Raw genomic sequence first — 20,634 nt, 5'->3', positions numbered from 1 at the left:
ATAGAAGTGAGCATGGGCTTGTGGATCAAATGAAAGTGTGAGTATAGGTGACTATAAGTTATGATGGCCCTGAAAAAAGTAACTTATGACTGGTTCTCACTACAGCATCCCCATGGTCGCATGATTAAAATTTGGGCTCTTGGCAACCGGCATGTATTTAAAATGGTTGCAGTGTCCTGGAGTTTTGTGACTGCCATTTGTGACCTTTCCAACAATTAAAATCAAGGGGGGGAAGCTGGATTCACTGAATTACTAAAAAGTCATAAATATAACAATCACATCACTTAAGTGACAGAAGTTCCAGTTCCAATCGTGATCATAAATTGCTACCTGTATAGTTATTGACGCAAAGTCAAAAGTCATTATTTCTTGCAGCATACCACGATTTATTTTTTTAAAAATGTTTCTTGTAAGAGGGATCTTTGGTATTTTCTGACTGGATTTGACTGCAAAGGTTACGTACATATAAATAAATATCCACACCACTTCCAGAAAGCTTCACGTACGGCCAAACAGTAACAGTAACAGAGTTGGAAGGGACCCTGGAGGTCATCTAATCCAACCCCCGTTCACGCAGGAGATCTGTGGTAGGGATTCGAACCGCCGAACTGCAGAAAACGTTATTGTTCTTAGGAGAATTCTCAGATCTCTTTTAGGAATTGTTTTTATTGAATATTGTGGGTTCTATTTGAATTTAGGATCATGCCTACAGTACTTCGTTGGATATATTTAAACAGTGTTTTGCAAATTTAACTGAAAGCATCTACAAATAAATATAAATATAATCTAAAACCAATATCTGTGCTTGTTAAAAAAATATTAGCATAGCCTCACATTGTTATCCCCCATGCGCCGTCGCTGGAGCCGTTCCACATCATCAATTTCATAGACTTTGATTTCAAAGGGCTCTCCCATCCCTCTCTGGGCACTTCGCAGAGGTCCATCTACCCAGCGTATGGCTGGACTGGTAGGCTTCCTTATAGGAGATGTAGTGTCAAGCGACAAAGCTGGAATGAGTCTCCGTCTCTGAGAACCTAAACAATATTAAGTTGTAAAGTTTTATTGTCAATGGACAAACCTCTAATACTGTTGTATTATACCGATTCCTACCAATAATTTGATATAACATGACAAATCTACAAGCACTTGCATATAATCATTGTAACATGGCATTTCTCTCTTACAAAGTGCTGGTAATAGGACAACAAAGCAAAACCTCATATGGAGCCCTCATTTAAAGGATAATTGAGAGGAAGGAAGCACTGCAGATAACTTTTCTTTGCAAGATGATTGTACATTTCATAACACCACAGATGAGATTAGGTTCCATTTCACTCAATCTCTGAATTTCTTTGAAATATCCAGGGAATCAGGAAATGGGTAGCTTTTAATCTCCTGTTTATTCTATGTAAAAGAAAAAAAAATCAAGGTTACAAATCATATAGCTCTTATTTATTAAACTAAGCTCATCTTACATATATATTCACATAATGTTATAAAATAAAATCATTAACATTTAAGTGAACTTAAAAATGGGGGAAAGGAAATATACATAGTCCAATTTTCTAAGTAGTCCTCCGGATGGACTCTTAGTAGTAAAATACTTGCTGCTGAGATTTAGAAAAGTGACCTTTTCTGACTATTGTGTAATTGGTAGAGATTGAGTTTCCTTCCAATGTTGCAGTATGCACTTTTTGCAACTGTAAAAATATGTGATGTATATTTCCATTCTACCCCTCCTAGTTTTCAACCATTCATATATAATTTTAAAGCTAAGCATGAAAACAAGAATATTTCAGAATCAAGTTAATAATAATAATAAAAAACTTCTGATCAGCAGCTGACCAGCCTTGTTTGATCTTGAAAAAAAAGTAGCAGGGCCAGAGCTGGTGACTTTGATGGCAGACTACCAAGAAGTACCAAGAATATAGATTAAACTTGCAATATGAAAAAAGTATTCCAGAAAAAGTAGTGGAAACCACTTTTCTCTCTCTCTCTCTCTCAAAAAAAAAAAAAAACCAACCTACATACATCTGTCCACGATGGCACTAGGTAAAAAGCTTTAGTCAAAAAAGACTACTTTTTAGTTAGAGAATTTGGACATTATGTTGAACCAATTTTGCATTTTGAGCAGCACATCTCCAACAATGAGTACAGAGCATCAATTATTTCTTTAAAAGATCCATAGGTTTCCAATACATGTGAAATAACTGTTCAAAAATCTATTATAATTCAACCCTATGGAAAACTATAACAGTATCTGTGCTGTTGTGGTTAAAATTGCAGTCTACAATCATTCCTCAACCTGATGTCCTTCAAATGTTAATTATGATTACTAGAATTCTTACAGGAACTATTTCACATTGTACACAGAAGAGTTCCAAATACACAGGATAAGCAATAAGGATTACAGTGTAAATCTTCTCCCATGTAATAGATTTAAATGATTAATCTAGTAGTCCTCACGAAATCTTTTGGTGCCAAATATACTTTAAAAATTGGAAAGTTGAAAGTAACAATCTCAATAAAATAATACATACTCCAATGTTAGCATTTATTCTTGTTAATACAGCCAATAAATGGGGGGAAAATAAATAATGGGGAAAATTAGTAACGCCCTGCATTTGACCAATTCAAAACTCAAGCAGAGATCAAATAAAAATCCAACAATGATCAGCTTAAGAAGGTTTGATCCACTCATGATGATGGATGAGTTAGTGCCCCTAATACAACTGGAATCTGAAGATTACCATGCATGGAGTAAGAATTCCCCATATTTGAAACTGATTTTTTTCTACTTTTGGAAGCCTATCATGCTTCGCAGAGAAATCAGGCTTTCTCAGATAAAGAACACAAATGAGTTTGAGTTTGGTCGGAGCATGACAAAATAAAATTCAAGGGCAGGTATAATGCTACACCAGAATAGTTTTTGAAAACCAGTGAAGTTACAATTATAACTTTAGCCTTCCAGTTTGTAGATCATACCAGCAGCATATCAAAGAAAAAAAAAGTTTGTTTCAAAAGTACACTGCTGTTTTGACAAGGACATTATGACACAAAAAGTTTCAGGTACAGCATGAATTGAGAAAATTCGAATTGCCAATACTGTAGGCAACAGAGTAAAGGAAAGGAAGGAGAGCAGTTAGTCTCCTTGTTTTAGGGCAAGTGGCATGGGAGCTGTATTTGCTTCTCAGCTTAACATAGTGAAAGGGAGAAAAAAATTATAGATGCCTTTTATCTCCAGCCGAAGGCTATTGCAGTCACAGTCTGAAGAGAGATTAAGATAATTTGGCCACGGGACTCTGAACCAGACTTTAAATTATATCCATTGGTTGTTAAAAGTTATTTTTATACCACTGAAAAAGAGAACACTGTAAACCCACAGATTATTTTTAATTCAAAATAATTTAGGTGAGTTTCAGAAATATGCTCACTTAATTTGAGCATGATTTTTTTTACCAAGCACTGCCAATTTACCATATAAATTTGAAAAAAAACTATTTGAAATCAACTAACTAAATCTGTTTGTTATCCCTGCATCATATAAGGTACTCAGGCTCATACGGTACATGCATGCAATGCTATGTACTCATATTATGCTATAGACCAGGGGTGTCAAACTCATGGCATCACGTTTTTGTCACGTGACGTATCGTGATTTTTTCCCTTCGCTAAAATGGGTTTGGGCCTGGCCAGCACATGACGCATCCAGCCCGTGGGCCACAAGTTTGACACCCCTACTATAGACAATTTAGAAGAAAACTTGGGAACACAGCAGATAAAAGAATAGAGATACTGGAGAAAAACACCTTGTTCTTGTCAAGGTCTTTTGCTTTTGGTGGAGAGGAGTTACGTGTGTTTTCTGCTACAAATGGAAGAACTGCTCAAACTGAAACAAAATAAATGTTTTCTCCAGAGAAGAACAATAGATAGAAAGGTAGTTAAGTAGGAGGAAGGAGATGCAGCCTGTTTATTCTGCTTCATCATCCATTTCAGATTTTTAACAGCTGTAATAAAACTAACTCTGTTCTATTTTCTTCAAAGCAAGTCATTTACCTTTGTGACCTCTGCTGAGCAGAATCCTATGTACATATATTTGGGTTCCACCTTTTGAACCACATTTGCAAATATTTATTAATGTAGCTGAAAGCAGTGAGTAACAATTCCCTATTCTTACAGAGATAGTGATCTGAAACTCAATCCATTTTAAGTAAGCAGTGGTTAACAAGCTGATTAGTTAGACACTATGAATACAGTGAGACTTAAATTTGCTGTTTTAGAGTTCCTCTGCTTAGAAAGGATTAAAGGAACTAAGCCCTTTTAAACTCAGTAGGGCGTACTTCTAAGTAGACAAAACTCTCACATTTTATCTATTTTGCTGAAGACGGATCATTAATATTAGTGTTCCACAGTAATTCAGAATCAAGACTCCACAGAAATTCACGGTAATACAAAAATAGATTTTCTGCATAGTTCAAGAAGTGTCCAGTTGAACACATGCATATAAAGAGGCTCAAGTGGGAGAAAACTACACTACCTTTACTACACCAAACGATTCTGAAGAATATATAAAGTGAGATGGTAAGGTTTGCAAAGGCTGTAATGTATTGATATACGGAGCACCAGGAGATTTGAGGTTATCATCCATCAGTGTGCCTATTCATAAGAACCATACCAGACAATTCTTCTACTGCGACTCTAACTATATAAAAAGAGGCCTGCTTGTTTTCAGCTTCCAAAGTTATATAGCTCCAATGGCCAAATTGCCCATGAGGAAATTTCATTTAGTGGCCTAACTTGATTGACTGTAATTTCTACCACCTGTTTCTGAGAGGATCAAGTAATTCCTTTAGGTGATCTCTTTTGGTCAAAGTCTAGCCAGGAAAGAAATGTAGCAATAAATAATGTGATCGTTACAATGCAGCTGTAGGACCATAACTAGAGGCCTGTTATGTGGATTCAATATCATGTAGTAAAAGGAGAAGAGGAACAGAGTTAAATTGCACTGGTGCAAAAGTTTTACAATTTGAGTCTTTCCACACCATTCAGAAACACTGTATAGCAAATCTAATATAGCCTGTGTTGTATTTTCGTATTAGAAAATTAAAGAATTCAGAAATACATATTTTTCTCTTAAGGACAAAATGACATGTAATGAAAAACAGAAAGTTCAAGTTATTCCTAACTCTTGTATTTTTTACTCACCCTGCACATAATCCTTCTACAAAGAGTGTAGCAGCTTTGAAATGCTTATAGTTGTATTACTGAATTGTTGAATATTTGTTTCAAAGTGTCAATATATTTTGACTTCGAATAGGGATTTTAAATTCCTGTGTGTCCAGCCGATGATACATTTATCCTCTGGATAAGTGTATGGCTTATCTAGGAAAGCTTAAGCAGGGGGCAACAGTCAATACTTGAATAGGAGACTACTAGGGAATCCCAAGCTTGTTGGAAAGACCCCCCCCCAAAGAACTCTTCAAATACATCCCAGAAGACGACAGGGGCAATCTGATGTCATTCTGTTGTGAGGAACACTCTACATTTCATGCCATCTGCATGCAGAAAATATGGCATAACATCAACTCTGGTAGGACAGAGTTGCTGCTGCCTTCAAACAGTGTTAGAATTTTATTCCAGTTTTTCTCCTCTGACTTCATGAGTTATTGAAGTACCAGTATGAAAAGGATGGTCACTGTCTTGAACCTGATATGATATGGCTGACAACTGGAGTCCATGGTTCAGCCAGTGTAGTACAATAATAAAGAAATAATAGAAAATAAACATGGATTTGAATAAGGATGGCTATTTTTTTTTATGAATCAAAGATATTGTTCCTTTATTATGGAAGTACTTAGCATAGCATAAATATATGTTTGAGTCTGAGTAATAACATTGGTCCTTTCACTGGGTTGAATTCTGAGTAAAATCCAAAGAATCATCAAAGCAGTAATCAACATTTTCATTTCAATCGATTTGCCAAGGGCAATTTTTTATTTGTGCCAGTTAGTCCATTCAGCCAGGCGCATCTCTCTTGCAACTGCTCTGCCTACTTTCATTAATTTTAAGGCCTGTAAATGAGGTCTACTGTCAGGAGGCAGCTCCACGCTAAACATGGCAGATTGACAAGTAATTTGGGAGAAGTCCCAGAGAAGGAGGTGGTAACAGCAGGCAGTGCCCAGTACTCCAACCTCCCAGTGGTGATTCTTTTCCCCAAACATTTTATTTCAGTGAGGCTGGATTTCAACTCGTGATTGCTCTGCCAGCTGCCTGATGTTTATGTATCCAGAAATTAGTTTGAGCTGATGATTGGCCCAAGCATGCTAAATGTTTTTTTTTCAATGAATTAATACTATTTTTTTTTTCTTGTCTTCCAAAAGATGAAGCAATTCTGACTTACAATTATATTCCTTTAAGTAAATTCAAGCAAGCCAAGGCATCAGATTTTGTTTATGAATTGTCAAGCACTGGCCAATTCAACCAAGGTATGTCCCATGGAACTTTCCACCACATTACTCCATTGTTGCTTCCTCTGTTAAAACATGACTGTGTTTATGAGGTTAAAAACCCTTTGTAAAAAGGGTTCATCTTTTCAAAGTTGTGGGGGAGAGAGAGGGAGGAAGGGAGGGAGAGAAAGGGGGGGCACAGCATCCTACCCTCCAAGCACAGACATGTTTGAATCTCATTTTACCATCTCTACATCCTGTTCAGCTTTCAAGTTTAAAAAGGTCCCCAAGCACACAGATGTATCAAGGCCTTCTATACTATGGACTTTACCAGAAATGTAAACCTATCCCCCTGTATTATGAATTACCACCTCAACTGCCATTGTCATCAGTTGTGAGAAGAAACTAAAAAGCAATTATGCTTGATGCTGTTTGGTTCAAGAGGATCTTGATTTTAAAACCAAATAACACATGTTGTCCAGTGCAAAGCCAATCATCATTCTTTTGCTTTCTGATTCATCTTAAAACAGGAGAGATTCATATTATTAGTTTTTTTTTGAGCTGAGAAGAAATTACACACTCGATTGGTTAAACATTTGTATTTTTGCATCATCTGTCAAGGACTTGGGAACGTAATACTCTGCATAACATATTTCTTCACTACCCTATACGTCTTTTGGATTGCAACTTATTAATTCTAGGTTAGAAATTTTACAGATTCAATTCTGAAAGTCTCAGAAGAGAAAATACTTCTTATACAATGGATACCTGAGTTTTTGAATGTATTGTATTATTGCTTTTCTGTCATCCAAAATAACAAACCTGTGAAATAAGCTATTAAAAAAGAACAAAGGGGAAAACTCATAGCTTTTTTTTAAAAGGCATCTCCTCTTAAATAACTAACTAATAAACTTGATTTTCAGAGAGCAATAGATGAAATTTTTAAGCCATTACAAGCGGAGCTGGTGAGTGAATCATAATTCCTCTCTGGATTAGACTGTCCACAACTGCTCCAGTCAGTTGCTCCTTATGAGGAGACTGTACACAGCAGTGTGTGGTGGGTTTAGCGCTTGGGAGATGAGAGAATGCCATCTTCCTCAAACCATACTTGGCAATTTCCCAGTCTAGTCATCAGCCTTGGATTTTCCCATCCAAATTTACCTCTAGAGTCAAGAAGCAGATTCCTCCCCCAGCCCCCAACACACACACTTATCACTCTTTGATCAGCAGACACATTTTGTGTAGAAGCAGAGAAGCCTGTAGATGGTTTAATACAATCACTTTGTTTCACTTCCCACAATTTCGGGAAAAAAAAAGGTAACTAAAAGCATTATATGACATTTCAGTTTTGCATTGCTGCAATAATACTACTGGTATAGTTTGACCACATTTCCTCCAGTATTATAACAGAGCAGCAAAGTCACTTCTATTTTCCATTATCATCTCCCCCCCCCCGTCCCCGAATGCTCATAGTTCACTTAGATATTTTGATTTTCCAAAGTCAGAGTGAGCACATAGCTCCTCTCAATATTATAAAGATCTCCCAAGTATTGTAGGTGATCATCCTTTAGGCCCTAGATCACTTTTCCATCTCAAAGGATCTCAGGTATTGAATAATACTCTTACAAAAAAAGAAAATTTTGAGGAGGCAGTGAGACAAGAGTAATTGTTTTCACAAACTGATGGAGCTTCAAAAAGTAATGGTGAAATTTAACGATGTTAGTGATTTGTTTAAAAGTCTTTGTGGCCTTTTTTAGCGGGAACTGATGTCGATTCATATTGAACATGCCTGACAGCTAGCATTTCTGTTAATAATATTCATAAATAAACCAGACAAGGTCACCTGACCTGAAATGAACATATTTACCACATCATATTCCTTATGGCAATGAGTATTCATGACAGGAAATCAGGTAGGTTCCAGTGCTCTTGGTAGCACAGGTCAAAATAGTATCCAAATAGAAATGTTGTGCTTCCCAATTTTTTTAAAAAACCCTCTTTTTATACACTGATACAAATTAAGAGAAGGAGATCACTCTTGAAAAGGGGAAAAATTGAAGTACTGTACTACACTTTTCATCCAAATTCAGTGTAAGCAGAGCACACACACCACTTGTAGCTGAGCTTAATCTTGGTGAGTTCTGCAGTCATTTTTTGTTTTTATTATCTCATAAATCTGTTGACATAAAAAAGAATGTGCTTTCACCATCTATGCTATTTACTGTAGGGGAAAAATACAAAGAAAATATGCTGGGAAGCAATAGATTATATCAATTCACAAGCCAGTTTCAGGGAGGGGGGGAAAAGAGCCTTTGCCCTGATTTTTAAAAAAGTATTTAATGCATTAACAATTAAATACAACTTGTTATCTGTAATTTGGAAACCAGTACAGAGAATTCAAAAGACTGGTCCAAACAGCTACCTTCTAACTCAAGATTCAGGTTTAATCTTACTTGCTCTTTGCACATCGCTTTCTTTGCACGATTCACTCGAGATGAACTTTACACATTATGCTGAAGATCAATAGATGCAAACTCTACCAGGGTAACAGGGCAAGCAATTCCCAGAGATTCTGCTGCAAGGGACCTCAAGGGTCAAGCCATCCAAATTCCTGCATTATGCCAAGATTTGCTAGACCTAAACCATCTTTGACAAATGCTTATTATGCCCTTCTAAACGTTGCTGACAGAGGATCTTACTCCGTTAAGAACAAACATGTAATTGGTCTATGTCAAGGAAGAGAAATACCTCCAATGTCACTATAGGTTGACACCGAATGCCTTGTTTTTGGTTGAGAGTCTGAGAACAAGGACAGCAGAGGATTGTGACATCAACATGGGATAACTAGCCCTTTTTGTTTTAGCAGTAGAATTATTGGTAGATATCTGGAACTGTATTTTCTGTCCAGCCTACGTTTTGTTCAGGAACCTATTCATTTACATTCTAGACTGCTATCTTCTAGTATTATGGGAAACTAGTAAGCTACTCTACGGGTGACATTGATTTCACCCTCCCCCATGAATTCATTCCACAAGGGCTCAATTACTCTACATTATAATATGCATCTTTGTCTGCTAATGTAGTAAACTCTCCTTGTTGAATGGCAGTTTCTTGCAGATGATAATGCAACTGCAGCATGAAAGACTACTCAGGCTGAATCACAGCCCCACCTCACTTTTTCCTTCTAGCAGCGGTGGGTTTCACATTAGGTTACTACTGGTTCGCTGCGTGCATGCACGCTTGCTTCATGCACGCACATGCCCAGTTTGTGTGCACGCCTGCCTTCTGCGCATGCACCCGGCCTCAAAAATGTGCCTAAATAGCATAGCATAGAGCCGGGTGGGGGGTGGAGGGGCGTGCCCACCTGTGATTTCCGCTACCAGTTTGGGCGAACCAGTCTGAACCAGCTGAATACCACCTCTGCCTACTAGGAAGAAATTACAAATGGTGCCAATGGGGGATATACATTTTATGTCCCTCTCATCAAAGGTGGCTTGAAAACCATTTTCTGGAGGAAGGTGATACTGCTGAGAGTCGGTACAGGAAAGGCCTTTCCTCCTGCTGAAGAGGAAAAGGACCCATTTCTCACACCCCTTCCATATTCTGAATGCTACTGCTTTCTTTGAAAGGGAATTGGCTGAACAGTCGATACTGTATGTGTTTTAAGGATTTCTGGATTTCAACCAATATGCTGAACTATGAATGAAACAAAGTTTTGTTTTGATGTGAATTTCTAGGGATTGCAGAGAAGCTACCGTAAAACCTTTAGCTGCCTGCAACATGCTGTTGGCAGAATATAAGGAACAAGCGCGAAATATCTTCTCTGACTGAAGCCTCTATAAATTAATCTACAGGGGATCCCGTTTTGTGTTTAGGACTGTTTGCCTGCAGGAAGCTAATAGTAGAAATGGGCTTTTTCAATGTATTGCACAACGCTAATTCTTCATTTAAAAAAGCCCACATTTTTGCCCAGAATTATATTTTATATGCCAAATGTAAAATACAGAATTATATTTTACATGCCAAATTCCCTGCATTTGATTTGAATTTGAACCACAGTGGAATAATTAATTTCTCTCTCCCCAGGGTCTCATTTGGAATGGAGTCTCTATATATGCAGTTTACTTCTAAACCAGTCTCATTGTTGATTGATCTATTGCTAAGTTTGCTCATAGAAATAGGATTAGGTAGATCAAGATTTACCTAGTTTCATCTGTTTTGTTCATTGGTCAAGACATTGACCAAGGGATCATTGCTGGATGTAATTTGATTTCTCTGGGAATAAGTCAATGGTCTATGAGTCAGTTTGGTGTAATGATTAAGGCATTAGGCTAAAAACCAGGGAACCATGCATTCTATTTCTGCCTTTGGGTGACCTTGGGCCAGTCACTTTCTGTCAACCCTAGAAAGAAGATAATGGCAAACCACTTCTGAAATACCTTGCCAAGAAGAAAATTAAAGTTATTTAGAGACAAAAGAATTGGGTACTTTTGTTCACTCGACAGCCATCCTAGGAAACATTTACTTCTTCTTTGCCCTTCTTTTATTAAGAATGAAAGACCAGTCTGAATCACCATCATAATAATGTATGGGCAGATGGTGAGGGGAAAACTGAGTCTTAGGCTGCTCTTCAAAATTGTACAATGAACAAAAGGGACATATGGGGTTTATGTGATGGAATGTCTTTGGAAATCAGAGGAGGCATCAAAACAGTTAAGGGGAAAAGCAAGGGCCATTGTAGGAGATTCTTGACTCCAGGGAAGAGGAAGCAGAAGAAACTCAAAGTAACTGCCCTTTAACTACACTAGGAATATGTTGCATGGAAGCACCCCTTTGATAGGCTTTTAACATACAGCTGCATTTCTCTACTAGCAATACAGATCTTTGCAGAAAACCAAGGGATTATTTCTTGAGAGCCTGACAGTTTATTAACATGTTTGACCTCTCAGTCACATATAAAAAGTCACCATTAAACATAAAAGTATACAGATCTTTCATTTTGCTATCACTCAAATAAAACCAACCGATTTCCTTTGGTCGCTATGAAAGACATTTCATTTGAATTTCATTTACTGAAAGTCAAGCATATTTTGAGAGATTCTTGAACTTGTGCTCTTGAGATACGTTACGACAACAGCCCCATAATTCCTAGTCAGCCCTATGATTAGAAATGATCAGGGCTGTTGTCTCAGCATACCTGAAAGGCACAAGGTTGGCAACATTTGTTTTGTTGGCAACATTTGTTTGGTCTTCCTCAATTTATCCCACTGAGTCTTCCAAGTAGGAAATTCCTTTTTCCCCCTCAGAAGAGACCCTTGCCTTCTTGAAATGCATCCACCCAAAGACCTGGGTGGTCCTGATCTGGGTGGTTCAAAATCTGGGTGGCCTATTAGCATTTTGTAAGCTCTGAAGACCTGCCTGTTTCCTAAGCATTAAGGCCAGTTAGGCAAGACTGTTATGGATGGGATTTTGGGACTGGAATGCAACATTTACCTCAGGGCATCATGGATTATTGTTTTTAATTGCTGGGTTTTTAAAATCTTTGTATGCTACCCAGAGTCACTTCTGTGAGGCAGGCGGCCATATAAAATCTCTTGATTAATTAATGAATTAATTTCAGGAAAATACATTGCGTTTCCTGGCAGCCTCCATTCCAAAGTGTCAGAATGCAGCATCAGAGTTCTACATTTATAATACAGGATATATATACTCATATTCTGACTTTGTGCACTGCCACCATTAAGCATAATTAATTACTATCCCCCCTCCCCACTCATTGTTGAATGCTTACCTTGCCATGTGGTGCAAGTCTAACTTACTTGGAAGCTCAAACTTGCCATTTGCAAAGCTTTTCTCAAGACACCCACAGGGGACATACCTGTATTTGAACGTTTTTTGGGCGTTTTAAGACTTCGGCACCTGCCACTGATGGAGCTGCTGTTCTCACTCATAGAGTCTTGTGCGGATGAAGTGCTTCCTGTGGCTTCGCTGTCTCTGATCATGCTTTCATATCCACTGCTTCCTCCACTGTGGTAGAACAGAGCTGTTTTCCCCATGGCTGGAGGAAGCTCCCCACTCAGGACACTGCTGTTGTCACTTCCGTGGCCACTGCTGCAGCGATGAGGCTTCCTAGGAGGTGTGATCTTGCTATATGGTGAAGGAAGCAGGTGAACAGGTGGCTTCTTGTCCCCATGAGTGCTGCTGCGTTCATCTGTGTCTGAGTTCCTGCACAGCTGCATTCCTCGGGTGCCAGTGTTTCCTTGCAGTAGTTCTGAAATCCTCCCATTAACAGCTCTGAGGGGCAATTTGGAAGAAAGACCAGAGCCTCGGTTCCTGCTAAGAGACTGAGTTGACCAGGACATGTTCTTTCCATTTGGAGGCAAACTTGAACTCTGTCCCACAGACTGAGGAAGGGACTTGGTTGAAAAGCTAAGGGTTTTGGTAGTGGACGCAGCCAGGCTTCGAGCCTTTGGACTTGCCAAAAGGAGCTTGCTCACAGCAGAGATCTTTGATTGACTGGCTTTTGGTGAAGCTCCCGCAGACTGGGAAAAGCCCGAGTTTGTTGGGGAGGACATTGCATTGCGGTTGAGGCTTCTGCTGGCTCGGGGCATGGTGGTGTCTTTCCCAGTGTTCATCTTGGAGCTGACAGAGGATAGGCTTTCTGCCCTTTCCAAGGACAGGCATTCGTAATGACTCCCATTAGACCTTCCAAGAGAATTGGTTCTGCTAGCCAATTGTTCCAGTTTTGCACTAAATAATTTACTACTGCTATAGCTCCCACTCTCCATACTGGAACCCTTTTGTTTCCCACTCAGTTCATCAGGAAAGCTAGCCAAAAAAGAGGGTGGTTGGTTGGAAGGGCTGCTGGTACTACTGCTACAAGCACTGTGCTGGGGACTGGCTCTATTCTTCTGGTCAAGGCTAGATTTCCTCACAGGAGGTAATGGTGGTGTTCCTTTGGGGCGGGTAAGAACACCATGCTTGGGAGAAGCTACCTTTCTTTCCAAGCTAGCTTTTGATGTTTGGGATGACATAGAAGAGCTCATGCCACCACTCTCCTCTATGTAATGATAGGAAACCACATCTAGTTCTTCCAACTTGTTGGTCTTCTGGAATCCTCTGCTAAAGCTGCCATTTTTCAAAATCTCGGTAGAATGAAGGGGGCTGTGGGTTGCAGAACCCGACAGCCCTACTTCACATTCCTCTACAACCCTCCTTGGGTTTTCAGTTCCTGGTGAACTTGAAATCTCTCCGCTGCTGCTGCTGAACCTGTCGGCAGAATTTTTTTTCTTATTTTGCCCAGGTACTGTTTCAGCCTTGAGACCATATTCATTTTTTACACTATCTTCTCTCTTTAGCCAAGGATCATCAAATTTTAGATCTTTTCTTGCACTAGATTCTTTTCCCTCATGAGAATAGGGAGTTCTGGCTGACAATGTTACTGCTGATATGGCCTCATTACTTTCCTGGGCTTTAAAAGAATTAACAGCAATACATGGGAATACTGTAATGTTAGTCTTCATTGGAATGAATTCTTCGCAACTGCTTACGCTTGTAGTGTTTGATATTGTGACAGTCGTCTTTTCCATGGCTGATATTTTACAGCTTCTGATGGGAGATAATTTATTAATATTTCTGTCAACCCCTTCTGGCAACGCAAACATATCCTCAGTACAACGATTTTGCTTGTCATTGATGAAAACTGCACCATTATTCTGAATTGTTTTTGCAAGTTCAGAAGGAGGAGCTTCTGCCATTGCTTCTCCATGACCATAGCATGCCTGTGCTATGAAACTGTGGCATGACTGTTCACCATCACTCCCAGTACTCATTTCACTCAGCCATGAGCTAATAGAGGAACGTCTACTTTCAGCTTCTTCGGCTTTGTCCACCGGCCCCATTTTTGGAAGAGGCAGGAACTGAGTAATGCTTACTTCAGAAATAGGAGCTGTGCTGGAGTAGCACTCAAGATCTTCACTAATACTGCTGATAATGCTAACTGGTCTAGACCCGGAAGCCAATGCTTGTACAGAACAATCACTGTTAAAACTGATGATACTTGTTGGCCGCCCATTTTCCAAAACTCCACTAATGGTCAGCTCTTCAACTAGGGTAAATACCAGCTCATCCTCCCCATTGAGTTCTAATGGTTGCTGCACTGTGACCATAGTTGTGCTCAAAATCTCCTGCTTTGACTCTGGAGAAAGAGATTCTTGTTCCTGCTCTACATTGTCAATCATCTCTCTGTAATCAATGTTGCCAGAAGAAAGTGACTTTTTCAAGAGCTGAGGACTCATTCCAATGGGAGGGGTGCGGATCTCGGACTGCATCAGAGATTCACTGGATACCATGCCCGAATCTTTGCTTAATGATGATGGTGGAGGTGCCGGGTTGGGCAATACCCCTTTCTGAGTATAAACTTTGCACCTCTGAGAAGGAGAAGATGGTGGTTTGTAATCGGAGGCCTTTGAAAGGCTCGCAATACCAAGCCGTGGTGATCCCATTGGCCGTGGCTTGCTTTCTATGAAGCCACAGCTATTAAGGCTTTCTCGACTGCTTTGTAGGTCTGTGCAGTGAGGTTGTTGAGAACTGTTAAACTGACTACTAGGACTGCCTATAACATTCCAATGGGTCTGAGGAGTGGAAATCTCATTAAGCATCCTACTGTGAACAGGGGAGTGACCTCCCTGGATTTTGCTAGCTGCAGCATTTAAATTTTCCTTGGCATCGTTATCAAGTTCCTGGCAGACCACCAAGTCATCTTCCCTGCTTGGCTCTGATGCACTACAATGCTCTGCCTCTTGGCTTGATAAAGGACATTTAGTCACTGGGTCTGAGTTAAACTGAACTGGTAGTTCTTCGAAAAGAAATCCGTCTGTCTCTTCACTGCCATCAATGCAGTCTAACCGCTCTTGGAGTTCTGCGAATGTATTGCACTTCAAGCAATCTCTTTCAGGGGCTGTCTCGTTCATTTCTTCCAATTTGCCTTCATTTTTAGTTTTCTGAAGAGCAGGAACTATAGGGACAAAATCAGGGGGCCCTTCATTATCAGTTAACTCCTTATCAGAAAGAGCTGTTCCATTCGGGCCAACATAAATGACAGTGTCACATGACTGTTCACTGCTGGAAGAATAATCTGGGTCACTTGATAAATGAAGAATTGGGAAGTCTGGATCAACAACATTCCGTGAATGGAAAGGTCTAAGTTGGGTTGGTCTCCTCATTCTCCCTTCTTCACAAGAACTTTCTCCTCCGGAAGAGCTTGATGTGGTATACTAGAAATCAGAAGAGAGAGATGAAAAGTTAGAAGTCCAAAAAATGCTTTCCAAAACCATGCACTCAAGTAAATAGTGATATGTCTTCTGATATTTGGAATGCCATTGTGCCTCATTCAGGATAAGTCTTTCCCAGTCTGATGCTCTCAGTTATAAAGCTCAATGGGAATTTTGACAGTTCTGGACCCAACACATGCAGAGGGCACTAGAATGGGAAAGAGTGCGGTAATTTGTCACAGTGTATTAGGCTGTATTAGACTATTGTATCCACAACAGTCATGCTGTCTGATGTCATGGAGAAAATGATCAAATCCTTACAGAACACAACTGCATAGATTGTTTGTGCATTTTAAGCAGGTCCATATGCACACACACACACACGAAAACACACACAAACTGACCATACTGCTATTTAGGATAGCAACATCATGAGCAAAAAATAATTTTGAGGTGAAAGGAATACTGATTTCAAACATTTTAATTCTTTAGTGAATTCTATTCATTATAAAATTTGCAAATATTAGCATTTCTCAGATGCACAGAGAAGCAGCGTGACCCTCAGAATTCCATCTAAAGTTATCTTTTCAGCCACTCACTATCCCTCAATACAACGATATTACAGTCAAATATTGTGCAGCCTAACATACTAGATGACTTAATGGAGTCATATTTTGACAATGTTGCTTAAATGCATAACTTGGAAAAGTTCTGATAATGCTGGAAGATGATAGCAGGTGATCTTGCTGTTCTCTGATGCTTTCAAATCTCGCACACTATCTGCTTCTCCAATAGAGAGTTTTCACTAGATCTCATACAAGGCTCAAAATACTGATTGACTTGTTAGGCCTATGATTACCCAGGTGAAGACATTTCCTTATGAGAAAAAAATACCTTGATATTTCTACCCTTAAATTATGGATTTTGTTTTGCTCACTTTCAACAACCACATAATCCCAAAGAGCTACCAGAACATTTGAAAATGAAGATAATTCACTCTTACAAAAAAACCTCTTAAGTGCTTCCAGCTAGCACTTCTAACAGAAACACTGATAGAAAATGTTGGAACTGTTGAAATTAAGGCAAGATCTGGAAGACAAGAAAGATCTCTGCCAGAATTGTCCCCAAACTGGTCAGATCTAAAAAGCAGTCCAAGCTGCAAATGACTTTTTGAAATGTTGAGCTGGCACTGGGTCTGTATTTGTACACAGATCCACAATATAGCATTTCTTAAACAGCAATAAACTGCATGGGAGAGTTTCCCGAAGGTTTTTTTTCTCTAACGATAATTATGAAAATAATCATTTATTTGTTTACTTGACTTAGATGCCACCCAACCCCATTCAACTCTGGGCTAAAGAATTTAAAAGAAAGCCTTGATAAATCTGAAAAGTTTTGAAACAAAATGGTTGGATCAATAAAACAAAAACTGAATTTTTCGGGGTATGATAACAGAAGACCCATTTGAAAAAAAAAGAGCAGAGCATTTGAAGGAAATAACACATTACTAATTATATGGGGATGGCTCTGTTATGGTTGATGGTTGTGTGGGAGCCAATGACACAGGAAATATTGCGTGTGAAAGGAAGAATGGATTCAATTAAATATCAGCACACTCTAGATGTCCCTCAGTCACTGAAAAAATTGAATCTGAAAAGAAGTTGGATGTTTCAACAGGACAATGATCAGAATCCACTCTTGCAAAATCGGCCATAACATACTTGCAGGAAAGAAAGATAACCATTTTGGAATGGCCTTCACAGTCCCCAGACTTGAACAAGATTAAAAATCTGTGAAAAGACATCAAACCTAGAGTCCGTGCAGGGATAACTAAGAGTGCCTCTGAGCTAGAAGAGGAGGAAAAAGAACAAAACAAAAACTAAAATAAAGACCAGAAAGCCTGTTTGCTGGCTCAGGAAATGTTTGGAAGTTGTTATTTCCACTAAAGATGCTAGAAAATGTTAACTGAAACAACGTCCAAAGTTCTTCACCTGCCATGTTAACTTCTTTATTATTGTGAAACTGTAAACAACTGCATATAAATAAAAAGTATGTGTTTCCCAATTTTCAGTGGGAAACAATAATGTAAAAGGTATTTTATTTATTAATTTATTTATCAGTCAAATAGCCGCCCATGTCATGGAAAGTGACTCTGGGCAGCATACAACAAATGTTAATACATCTGTTTAAATATTTTAAAAATACCAAGCCCAGGGCCCCCATTGAAAACGGCTTTGTAAATTCTGGCTGTGATATCTTTCTGTGTTTTCTTTGTGTCACTTCAGCGCCGCTCTAATTTGCTAAAACAACTTTTTAAAAGGTAGCATTGAGAAATAATATTGCACTCAATAAACATTACAGCCACAACTTCTCGGTAAATATCTTCATCTTGCAAATGTTTTATTTCTTCAGAAGATTTTACACGGTTCAGATCAGAAATTGAGCTTAATTCACACACTAACTGATAATATTGGCTTAAAATGCCCTCACAAGCTTGTACTTGAAAAAGTAATGGAGAAAATTACAGGGAAATTAACATTGATGTCACACACAACAACCTATTGTTTTGCAAAGGTTTCTTTCTGTGAACAGTCTGTTGGGTAGCAATAATTGTGGAATCTGTTCATTGATCTCAAAAAATTGATTTATAATCCGCAGGCTATTAATATGAATTATGAGAAAGAAAACTGAATTTCAAGCAGCTCTCTGTACTAATATATTCTAAGAAAAGAACACAAGTTCTCTGCCATGTATGTGGCTGTTAAAAGCACTGCATAATTCACTAAGTACAAAACATATGACTCCCCCCTCCTTTCCACACACACTCTTAAATGTACTGCCATGCACTCAAAGGCCATGAATATTGATTTCTATAGAGGTGGCTTTCCATTTATTTACTATCTTGGGCTGCTTTGCTTTTTCCAATGAATGACAACCAAAGACTGCCCTTACCTTAGTTTTCTTTTTCTTCATTCTTAAAACCCTGGATGCAATCTGGATAGTAGAAAGGGTTTCAGCATAGTTTCCTGCAGCTGCTGAAATGTGAGCTATCATGGTGGTACGGCAGTTCATGTTCCCAAGGGACTCGCGGAGCAACATGGTCAGCTTGCTGTCTCTGCAAAATAAAAAGAATTAAGGCTGCATTAGTGAGCGATGTTTCACTAGCACTGTCAGAATCAGACCCCAGGTTTTAGCAGGATTTCATCCTTTTAATGGAATGCTAATTAGCATGGTTCTTAACAATTCTAGTGTACTACATGTGCAGTTGAACAAGTTGGTAAATGATGATGATGAAAGGAGCTTCCCTTTTTGTATATTTTCCTGCTACTACCTTCAGTGGAGGAAACTGACTTGTGGAAACCCAGAATTTCAAGGGAAAATTCTACTGCACCAAAAGGATAAAACACAAAGGAAGAAGAAGACCTCCAAAAATGGCACAGGCTTCATCTCGGCTGATTTCTTTTTGATGAATGAAGACGAGATTGGTTTCTGCCGTTTATGTTTCTGCCACATTCTGTGTAAACTAAATAGGCTCAGTTTTAAAATTCTAATGTCCTGCCACCTTTTTTCTTGCACACTCTGTGATGGTAATTAGACCTGGAAATGGTACTGAATAACAATTGCTTTGGCAATGAAGAACCTGGGTAAATCAGAATGCTATTGGTTTATTCCTATGTGCAAATGTGAGCTGTCAAAAATTAAGCAAAATCGAGAAAAGAATGAATGAAAAAAATAAAGAAAGACATTGCTGTTGTCAGCAGTACCTAAGACAATTCAGAAGTAAAATAGTCCCTATGTGTATTTGTTGGTGATGAGAAGCATTAATTCAGTGCTACTAACATGAGCATCCACTGGGACCTGCTTCTCTGAAAGCTCTGCTAAAATGGATAGGAATTGAACAGGAGAAATCTGTGATTCACTTAAAAACTATACCCTGTTATTTCTTAATGAGATTCCTCTCCTCCTGAAATGCCAAACAGCATCTCTTCAAATGGTAATGGCATGTACCTCTGACAGATTAGTCAGACTGCTTGGTTGTCTGCTAAGGAATACATATACACATATATACATATACAATTTATCATCTATCTATCTATCTATCTATCTATCTATCTATCTATCTATCTATCTAGTGTGTGTGAGTGTGTGTGTGGAGAGAGAGAAAGAGAGAGAGAGTATGTGTGTGCAAGTATATATTTATTTTTTATTTTTCAGAAATTTTTATTAGATTATAAAATAAGATTCAAAATACAAAAGAAAATTGGAAGACAGTGAGAGCAAAGGGGGGGGGAAGAGAAGTGAGGAAAGGGAAAAAGAAGTGTTGACTTCATCTGTTGCAGTAGAATAAAGCATTAACATCCAACAACAACTTTTTGCTTTTCCATTGTAATATAAACTAGCCATTTCTATAAACACTTATCAGTCTAATCGGTAAAACCCAAAATCAAAGTTTCATTTTTTTCCAGCTATAGTACACAGTTCAGAAGCGGTCTCCATGTGACAACCAAGGTACTTATATTCTTTTCTTTAATCAAAACAGTCAATTTAGCCATTTCGGCCAACTCCATCAGCTTCTGTAGCCATTTGTCCATGGTGGGAATCAAAATGTCTTTCCATTTGTGTATACATATCATGTATGTTTGTATATGTGGATGTGGGTCTATACACACTCATACATACAGAGACTCATTTGTAAGGATGCAGAAGCACTGACTGAAATATTTCCTTTAAATTTGAAAGAAGGCTGTAATTGTCCCCTGCCCTGAAACACACACTCTTAAATATGTACACCAGGAATGAAAATAATTTTGTGGGCACACAGTGCAATGATGAATATTAAAATATCCTGCCACACCATACTTTATAAAATCCATAGTCATAAAATGAAATTTGTTCTAATTTTGATGTGATCCTCT

General features: G+C 38.6%; 1 protein-coding gene across 2 annotated transcripts in view; it reads right to left on the bottom strand.

Annotated features, from left to right (window-relative positions):
- Positions 1-20,634, bottom strand: part of KIF26B (kinesin family member 26B) — a 307,349-nt gene that overhangs the window by 7,508 nt on the left and 279,207 nt on the right. For both annotated transcript variants that reach the window (XM_034428212.3, XM_034428213.3), the window contains exons 11-13: positions 18,671-18,833; positions 12,325-15,721; positions 835-1,034 (exon numbers count right to left, since the gene is read on the bottom strand). In XM_034428212.3, the coding sequence (XP_034284103.2) occupies positions 835-1,034; positions 12,325-15,721; positions 18,671-18,833 (3,760 nt within the window). The remainder of the gene's footprint in view (positions 1-834; positions 1,035-12,324; positions 15,722-18,670; positions 18,834-20,634) is intronic.

Source organism: Pantherophis guttatus, chromosome 1, assembly GCF_059756535.1.
Source record: "Pantherophis guttatus breed Tessera chromosome 1, ASM5975653v1, whole genome shotgun sequence".
NCBI lineage: Eukaryota > Metazoa > Chordata > Lepidosauria > Squamata > Colubridae > Pantherophis > Pantherophis guttatus.
This window is presented reverse-complemented; position numbering and strand designations above follow the sequence as displayed.